This window comes from Delphinus delphis, chromosome 15 (genome assembly GCF_949987515.2).
Source record: "Delphinus delphis chromosome 15, mDelDel1.2, whole genome shotgun sequence".
NCBI classification, from domain to species: Eukaryota; Metazoa; Chordata; class Mammalia; order Artiodactyla; family Delphinidae; genus Delphinus; species Delphinus delphis.
In genome coordinates, this window is record NC_082697.1 from 65,900,748 (window position 1) to 65,911,027 (window position 10,280).

Consider the following 10,280-nt stretch of genomic DNA (forward strand, 5'->3'; position numbering starts at 1 on the left):
TCTCTATCTGCAAACAGACGATCTTATCCACTTCACAGGGTTACGCTGAAGATTTCATGATAAATTGTATGTAAGTAAGACACTGAGCAAAGTGTTTGGAACATAGTGAGTTCTCAGAAAATGGTACTTTTATGATGATTAACAATAATAAAACTTAGCTGTTTGGAAACATGGCTACCTTCAAGCCAGAAACAAATGCATGTCTTTCTGCTTGTCTTTCAGATGAGTTGGTCTCTGTAGAAATCCTGAGTGCTAAAACATTCAGCAGGACTGAGGCTAGCTCTTGTCACCATGCAGATATTACTTCTTGCCAAGTATTTTCAGTGCCTAGCAATTCCTTTTTCTTTGAGAGCATTGCATAAAGATTATAGAACAGTAATCCCTCAGGATTTCTCCAACTATGAATCCATGAAGCAGGACTTTAAACTAGAGATTCCAGAGTATTTCAACTTTGCTAAAGATGTCCTAGACCAATGGACCAATATGGAAAAGGTTGGAGCAAGGGCCAGTCAGACTGCAGTTTCTTAACTGTGAGTGATTTTACCCCAAGGGACAGTTGACAATGTCTGGAGACAATTTTGTTGCCATGACTTGGGGGAGGGTGTGTGCTAATGGGTAGAGGCCAGGGGTGCTGCTAAATATCCTGTAATGCACAGGACATTTGGTTCAACATGTTAAGAGTTCCATGGTCGAAAAAGCTTGGGTTACAAAAATGTACGATTATAGGTTAATTTTTTAAAAAACAAAAAGGAGTAGAGTGAAAAGTGAATCCAAGAGTAAGAAATGGTAGGAAATGAGGCATAGAAAGTGCATTGAGAGAAATACAGAGGGATGCAAGAATTCTAACTTTATGGAAAGAAAAAGGCTAAATGAGAAATGATGTATGCTGGAAGAAGTGACATGGCTCCCAACATCTAGAAATAAGGACTCCAGAGTTATTCCCAAATACTACAAGTATGTCCTAACTAATGACCTGTGAATTTTCTTCAGAGAAAATATACCACTAAGGCAGCTGAAACAGAATTTAGCTGCACAACCACCTTTAAATCTATGACTGATTTGTCTTTCCGCAGGCTGGAAAGAGACCTTCCAATCTAGCCTTCTGGTAGATAAATGGAAATGGAGAAGAAGTGAGATGGAGTTTGTAGAATGGGATCTTTTTCAAGGAAATTTGCAAATATACTTACGGAAGCCTGTGCCCTGCAAAGGGGAGATCGAGTAATTGTGATTCTGCCCAGGATCCCCGAATGGTAGCTTGCATATGTAGCCTGTCTGCAAACAGGCTAGTAGTGTTTGCGATCTGATCATATTTAAACTATGGTGGATGAGAGATTTTCCAAAACGTGTAAGTAATCACGAGACATTTGTTTTGGCAAATTATTTGAGGAACTATACAAAATATAGTATTATTCTCACGAACCTTGGAAATGTGTTGGAAACATGCCATGTCTTTTAACCTAAACTATGAGTTGGGTTTTTCATAATGAAACAAGTTTAAGTGAATGCCAATCAACAACTGAACACCTTTATACCTACTGCTTTTCTCCTCCTATAGGACCCATGGTCATCTGTAACTCAATCAGTCCCAAACTCAAGGAACCCACCCTAGTTTTTGTTTCAAACCTTTATTTGTCTCCTGGTTAATTACCATTAATCTGGTGCCCTAAGCCAGGCATCTGCTACTCCTCCTTCCTAATCAGTTCCTACTTGTAAATTTGACTTCCTACATGCCTCCTCTTCTCCAACTTCATTGCCATTGCCTTACTTCATATCTTTACCGTCTCCTGAGTGCATTTTCCCAAAAGAATCCCTAATTCTGGTCTTGTGTGTGTCCACACCCCACCTCAATCCAATTCATAGCCAGTGTTCTTTCTAGAGCACATATTTTTATCCTTTTATTTTGCTGCTTGATATTATCTAATAACTCCCTGTTGCCCACCAGATAAAATCTGAACTTCCTTAGGTGTGTCATGGAAGGCTCTAGCTATCTTCCCTTTATTTTTCTCATTTCCCCACCCTCATACTCTTTGCTCCAACCACGTCAAATGGTTTCCTATAAAGTTTGTGATCTTTCTCATCTCCTTGATTTTGTGCACACTATTTCCTATGCTTAGAAAGCCTTTCATTCACACCTAACCACCTGGACAACTTCTATTAGACTTTAAAGTCTCAGCTCTAATGTCACCTCTCAGCAGCCCCACCCTGATGTCCCAGTCTAGATGCTTTCTTTTTTGGGATCCCCCAAAGAAATACACATGTGTTTCTATTTTAACCTGTACAGTATTGTCTGGAGATACTATTTGTTTATAAATCTGTCATTCTCATAGGACTATGAAAGCTCCTAAAACGCAATGACTGATATATTCATCTTTATGTACCCAAAGATTGGCATACAGTAAGTCTCAGTGAAATATCTGTTGAATTAACATCCTTATTATCATAATAAATCATTATGTTAAGTAACCATTCTTAATTTATTATAATCATTGGCATTTGAGGAGAGCTATATGCTCTAATCTCATGTGTACATATAAATTATACACTGGAGTTGCACAGTCCTCTTTTGCATGGTTTTTTAACAAAATGACTGCTTTCATGAATGCTGCTTAAGCTCACTGTCTTAGTAACAGACTACTTGATTGCCAGGACCAGAAATCCATTCATATTAATTCAATAATGAAGGAAAATTATCGAACATCTACTGGAGAATCTTACAGGGGAAAAAAGTGCAGAAAGAAAAACTGGCCTCTACAAGAGAATAGGCTATTTGTCAGGCAGCTTCTATCTGTCTCTTCTGCTCTGAAGCCACAGGGCCTCTTGCCTTGCCTCTGCCTTTCTCAAGCACCCGCTCCAAAAAAAAAACAATCACCTGCTCCTTTGACCTCTTCTTTCTTGCTAACACATTGTTTCTCTTCATTTTGGTTGGTGCATGGCTTTGATTTTCCAGGCTAATGTCTCAGGCCTTAACACTGTAGGTCGTGTCCACTAATCCACTCAGTCTCTTAAAATTTAAGGCAGAATCTGATTGGCACAGCTTGGCTTAGGCCAGTCAGAAGTTATCAGAGGCAGCTTCAACTGATAAAGCTTGGTTACTGGGGCTGTGGGCAGAAGGAAGGCAGATTCTCTTAGAAGAGAGAATGAGAGGGAGGCAATAAATGGTAAATCTAATATACTAATAGTGCTAGTCTTCAGGGCAGAATAAGAAATGAGCTCATGGGCTTCCCTGGTGGTGCAGTGGTTGACAGTCCGCCTGCCGATGCAGGGGACTCGGGTTTGGGCCCTGGTCCGGGAGAATTCCACATGCCACAGAGCGGCTGGGCCCGTGAGCCATGGCCGCTGACCCTGCGCATCCAGAGCCTGTGCTCCGCGACAGGAGAGGCCACAGCAGTGAGAGGCCCGTGTACCGCAAAAACAAAAACAAAACAAAACAAAAAAAGAAATGAGCTCATAGTTGGAATTTCCTAATAATTTTTCCCTTTTAATAAACCTTAGCTAATTTAAATATTTGCAAGTTGTTTATGTATTACATAGGGCTATATACATATGTGATAAAATGATAAAGAAAGGCAAAGGAATGGTTAACACAATATTCTGGATCATGGCTACCTGATAATTTGGGGTAGAGCACACAGAGGGCATCAAACATATTGTTAAATTCTCTTTTTTAAGCTAGATGGTGGATAATTCTTATTTTCATATTTTTTAAAGGAAATTGTAGATATACACTACATGAATTCTGTTGCACAGTTGGTATTTTTTGCAATAAAAAAAGAAAAATGTATAATTGAACAGTGTCTTAGGAGGAGTCTTAAAATGTTTGGAAATGCATTACTAAAGGGGAGAGTAGTGAGATAACTGTTACTGTGCTTTCAAAAAAGAAAAAGTACATAGTACTAAAAGGGATAATATTAAAATATAGCATTTGAAATCAGAATTACTGGGAACTTGGAGAAATGTAAGTTCTTCAGCTCTGCCCAAGATTTACTGGATCTAAAACTAGGGTAGAGATATACAAAACCCAGAAATCTATGTTTTAATAAGCCCTCCAGGTGATTCTGATACATGTTCAAGTTTGAGAACCACCGAGCTAGAGGAAGTGAGCCTCTATCTTACTGGGGGCCCGGAGAATGACGAGACCTTGGTAAACTGAGGAGATCTGGCCACTGGTCACTAATTGGCTTATGTTAGTGTGTGGAGAGTGGAGCTCTGCATCTTGAGGGAGGCCTCTCATTACCATGTTTATGATACAAGGTATATAAAATGATATTACCAACTTATTAATTTGCCTGAAGGGCCAAAAGACTGGCATGAGTAGCCCCCTCTCTCCCTGTTAACAGACCTACATGAGAAGAAAAAATTTAGCCAGAAGTTTGTTTAGTGGACAAAACAAGTAACTTTCATAATTCAATTTATTGGCACTGGGGTTTGAAAGCCCAGTTCATCCACCCATCTCTTTATACCCACAATCCTTTCAAGCAATAAGTGTTTACTGGGCACCTGCTATGTTTTAGGAGCTGCGGGGTTTAGGGTCCAGTGGGAAAGAGTCATGAGTCACGTAAACACATAGTGTGACAAGTGCTACAAAGAAAATAACACAGGAGCCATCAGAATGCATAAGAGCAGTATCACTATAGACTGAGAGAAGGTCAGGGGGATATTTAAGCTGAAACCTGAGGGATGAGTCAGCCAATGGGAGAAGGCATGGGTAATGGGAGCATTCTAGGCAAATGGAAAAGTTTCTACAAAGGTCCTAAGGCAAGAGAGAATTTGTAGATTTGAGAAAACCAAAACCGTCCAGTGTGAATGTAGGTACTGGCTAGGGGCCGCCTCATTCCAGGGACGATAGTAAGTGAAATCCCCTAACAGAGACTTCTCCTCCAGACAGGCTTGGATGAGTACTGTCGGGATTTGCCCTAGTAAGTCTCCTTTTTCTATGTTCTGTGGCTGCAATATCCCTTTCCGAGACCAATTCTATATTAATATATCATATATCAGGGTATGGTTTAATCTTGCTTCTCTGTGAATCATTACGTCTGTTTACACGGACTATGAATATCTCTGTTCTGATCTATTTTATGTTGAGTTTAAAGTTTAGCTCCTGGAAGTCAATCTATTTCCGTTATTTCCAAGTTCTCAAAGAGACATGCTCTATAGTCCGTCCCCAGTGCCAACAACAAGCTCATATCACATTTTAGTTTTCAAACTCTTTTGTATGTATCGTAGGCCAGATCCCTTTACAACGGAGCCCTCAGTATATAATTATTAAAAAATATGAATTGCCAAGAATTGGTTCCTTTAAGTAATATTTACCACAAAAAGCTAGTATAACACCCAATCTCAGCCTACAGGTCTTGAAGAAGTTTCTGTAATGTACGTGGTCCCTCTGGAATTATAATAAACGTTCACTCATTTGTTCATTTTATCTTCACAAGAGCCTTATGATTAGGAAGGGGAAGTCTCATTTTATAAACAGGGAAGGCAAAGCTTTCATAGATGGGGGAAAAGGAACATTGTCATTTGCCCAAAGGCATTCAGAAAGTCAGTGTAGAGCCCAGTGCACTCTCTAGAACTTTCTAGAAGTTTTACAAAATTTTGAAATAGGAACAGTTCTTAAAAATCAACTATACTCCAATAAAAAATTTTTAAAAGTCATCTAGGTGGGGGAAGTCAGCATCATGGCAATGTGAGATGTTTCCTTTGTTTCTCCCCTTCAATTTACAACTAGTAAAACATATATAACTCTACAAAGGTTCCTCTGCTCAGTACACCGGAACACCAGAGAGATCCACACATCTGTACATCTGAAGGTGGGTGGAATGGCACATAGGAGGTGGAATCGAGGGAACAGTGGAGGGGGTGCCGTAACCCTGGCCCTCTGGCCCATCAGTGGATGAAGAACCCAGTGGTAGCAGGGGAGGTGGTGCACACAACTCCAGCTTCCCAGCTGAAGCAGCACATGCAGCCAAAGGGACCCAGGCAGCAGCAGCAGCAGCAGGGCCTGCGACCCTGGCCCCACCAGCCACAGTGGTGCCCAAGACTCCAGCTGCCCTGCCCAAGGCCGTAGTGCCCGCAAACCTGACAAGCCCAACAACCCCAGATGTGGCCAAGGTGCCTGCCATCCTGGTGCCCCAGGGGTGACCTGAGCAACAGCAGCAACACTGGCAGCAGCAAGGCACCAAGGACCCCAAAGGCACAAGCAGAGACAATGAGGGCTCCAGTGACACCTCTGGCAGGGGTGGTGAAGGGTGGAAAATACTGATTCGACAATACAGTCACGGGCAGGTCAGGTTAGGGAAACCAAAGACTTGTGCTATAGTGCCACCTACTGGAAAACAAAAGAAAGTCCTCTAATTACCAACCTGTTGAATCGTTAGAATCAAAGTAAACAAATCTTACCTAATAAGAAAGGTGTTCACGCCTTCAAATGGGTGGGCAGAGGAACAAGTCATCAGGCACTGTGAAAAAGCACAGTGGCAAGGTATCAGGAAAGAAAGTGACAGTTCTCTAGAAACCAAACTTAAACTCACGGAAGATTGCAATCTGATAGAGAACTAAAAATAGCTGTCATACAGAGTGAAGTAAGTCAGAAAGAGAAAAACAAATACCGTATGCTAACACATATATATGGAATCTAAAAAAAAAAAATTGTCATGAAGAGCCTAGGGGCAAGACGGGAATAAAGATGCAGACATACTAGAGAATGGACTTGAGGACACAGGGAGGGGGAAGGGTAAGCTGGGACAAAGTGAGAGAGTGACATGGACATCTATACACTACCAAACGTAAAATAGATAGCTAGTGGGAAGCAGCCACATAGCACAGGGAGATCAGCTCGGTGCTTTGTGACCACCTAGAGGGGTGGGATAGGGAGGGTGGGAGGGAGGGAGACGCAAGAGGGAAGAGATATGGGGACATATGTATACGTATAACTGATTCACTTTGTTATAAAGCAGAAACTAACACACCATTGTAAAGCAATTATACTCCAATAAAGATGTTTTTTTAAAAAATGATCTATAAGAAAACTCAGAAAGTCATTTCAATGAGCTCAGGAATAAAATTAATGAGCAGGAGGAATATTTTACAAAAAGACTGAACCTCTAAAAAGGAAACAAATAGAAATTCTGGAGGCAAAGAACTCAATAAATGATATAAAGAATACAATAGAAAGCATTGAAAATAGAGCAGACAATATGGAAGAAAGAATCAGCAAGCATGAGTACAGAAATCTAGAAATGACCCAGGATGGAGAAGAGAGAAAATTAAGTTTTTTGTTGTTGTTGTTTGTTTCTTTAATGAATAATTTCTAAGAGAACCATCTCATTCCATTAGGAAGGCAACATAAGGAGATGAGAGCGAGAAGCGAACAGAGAGTTTATTTAAAGAAATAATAGCTAGAACTTCCCAAACCTGGGGAAGGAACTGTATTACAAGTCCAGGAAGCTAATTACCTTAATTACGTACAAGTCCAGGAAGTTGATTACCAGGAAGCTACTTACCTCAATGCAAAAAAAAAACCTTATCCAAAACACATTATAGAAAACTGTCAAAAGTTAATGATAAAGAATTTTAAAGGCATCCAGGGAAAAAAGACAGTAACCTAAAAGGAACCCCCACTAGACTATCAGCAGATTTCTCAGCAGAAACTCTACAGGCCAGAGGAAAGTGAAATGACATACTCAAAATATTTAAAGATACAAGCTGTCAGCCAAGAATACTCTATCCAGCAAAGTTTTCCTTCAGATACAAAGGAGAAATAAAAGCTTTCCCAGGCAAACTAAAGCTGAGGGAACTCACCACTACACCTGCCTTAGAAGAAATGTTGAGAACTTCTTGAAGATGGTGGAGTAAGTGTACCCGGCACTAATCTCCCACCTGAACACATCAAAAATACATCTACCTGTGGAACAATTCTCACTGAAAACTAATTGGAAACTGACAGAAGGACTCCTGTACAACTAAGGCTGTAAGAAAGACACACACACAGTTGGGTAGGATGGGAAAAAAAGGGATTGGGTTGGGACCTGTGCCCCTGGGAGGGAACTTAGAGGAAAAGGGAGATTCCTTGGGTGGACACCTGCCCTAGGGAGTGAGTAGGTCAAGCCACAGACTGGGCAGCTCAGCCCTGGGGACCTGTGGAGGAGACAAGACCCACTGGCTGCTTGGAGAGCCACTGGGACAGACAGAAAGCCTGGAGAAGCTTGGATTCCACTTGTGAGGAGCACACAGGGGCTGGTTGCCCGCAGGCAGGGCAGAGAGAGGTCTACCCTGGTGGCTATCAGGTTTTGGGAGACCACCTCACCGTGCACCCCAGCCCAAGCTGACCAGCTCCCCCTCACTCCACACAACAGCATGGCACTACATCTAGGGCAACCATAACAGGGAAAAGACACAGTGATGGGCTGCATCTGAATGAAGCCACAGACACCTACTTATATTAATGCATATATGTGGAATCTAGCAAAAATGGTATAGATGACCTTATTTGCAAAGCAGAAATAGAGACATAGAGAACAAATGTATGGATACCAAGGGAGAAAGGGGTGGGGTGGGAGGAATGGGGAGATCGGGACTGACACACATACACTATTGATAACTATGTATAAAAGAGCCAATGAGGGGAACATACGGTATAGCACAGGGAACTCTACTTAATGCACTGCGGTGTCCTAAATGGGAGGGAAATCCAAAAGGCAGAGGATATATGTATATGTATGGCTGATTCATTTTGCTGTGCAGTAGAAGCTAACACAACATTGTTAAGCAGCTATACTCCGATAAAATCTAATTTAAAAAATCAAAACAACAGTAAGACATCACTGTACACCTATTAGAATGACTATTATCAACAAGACAAGGAATAACAAATGTTGGAGAGGATGTGGAGAAAAAGGAACTCTCATACACTGTTGGTGATACTGTAAATTGGTGCAGTTACTATGGAAAACAGTATGGAGATTCCTTCAAAAAATTTAGAACTACCATATGACCCAACTATTCCACTTCTGGGTATTTACCTGAAGAACATAAAAACACTAATTTGAAAAGATATATGATGTCTATACATTTATACAAAATAACAACTGTGAAGCAGAAACGGGCATTTCATTTCTGGAAGTTTTGAACTTTTTTTTTTTTTACATGAAACTTAAATATTAGTAGGTATCCTCCTCAGAGAAGCCATCCCCAGCCAACCTATCTAGAACAGCTCCTCCCCCACCTTCACCCAAAGTGCTCATTCTTTATTTTTTTTAACAAATTTATTATCATCTGATATTGTATATGTGTTTCCAGTCTGTCTAGAATGAGGGCAGGCACCTCTGTCCATTTTGTTTTCTACAGTATCCTTAGCACTTAGAAAAGTGTCCACCACATAGTAGGCTTCAATATACTTTTTTAATGAATAAAGGTATCCATTGTATTTATAATTGTTACTGAGTCCAAGCTCGCTCTGCTCACTGCAGGACAGGCCAATAAATCAGGAGACGAGGTGTTGAGGCAACTAATAGAGACTTTTTTCGGAAAGCTGGCAGATGGAGAATATGGCGGGCTATGGTCCCCCAAACACCATCTTATTGGGGTCTGGATGCCAGTTTCTTTTAAAGAACAGGGAGGGGGATGAGGTGAGGAAGTAAAGTAAAAAGGCCATTTATCTTGCAAAACATCTCCTGGAATGGCCTGCATTGGGGAGGGGATGTGTTAATTTCTTCTTTTCTGCAGCCATTCACAGGTGGGCAGGGTCAGGTGGGCAGTGTCTCTCTGTGCGCTGAACAAAGGCACTTTAGTTTAACAGTCAGGCAGGGGGGCAGGGTTCCCTGTGGCAGGCCATTATGTGTGCTTACAGCTATAGACAGTGATTATAATAACAAAAGCAACGAAAAGCAAAAGTTAAAGAAACAGATCCAACAAGGAGTCAGAATTGGCTCTTCCCTGTTACATAATCATCTGGGACATCACTTCAGAGCAATACCAGAAGATTGTTTTATATTTAAAGTAAACAGTGTAATGCTTCCCAAATGATAATTTGGATAGGAAGATGTTTAATAGGTAAGACTGATCACTGTTAATAGATTCCTTTAAAGATATTTTAGGAATTATGTATTGGCAGAACTTAATTATCTAAGGGTAATGTGTTTAAATAAAGTACTTCTCCTTGGTCATGAAATGTCAACAGTGGGTTTGTTGTAAGTGCCTTTAAATTATGGAAAAGTGTTGGCCATGGCAGGCTTACTACTTATCTCTAGGTGCAACATCTCTAAGGAATAACCTTGGAGTTAAAG

At 40.9% G+C, this 10,280-nt stretch overlaps 1 protein-coding gene across 1 annotated transcript in view; it reads left to right on the top strand.

The window, feature by feature from the left end:
- The first annotated feature begins 282 nt into the window (after positions 1–282).
- Positions 283–10,280, top strand: part of ACSM3 (acyl-CoA synthetase medium chain family member 3) — a 28,180-nt gene continuing 18,182 nt past the window's right edge. Inside the window, 3 exon segments of the mRNA XM_060031862.1 lie at positions 283–492; positions 1,074–1,144; positions 1,146–1,289. Coding sequence (XP_059887845.1) covers positions 292–492; positions 1,074–1,144; positions 1,146–1,289 — 416 coding nt within the window. The 5' untranslated portion in view covers positions 283–291.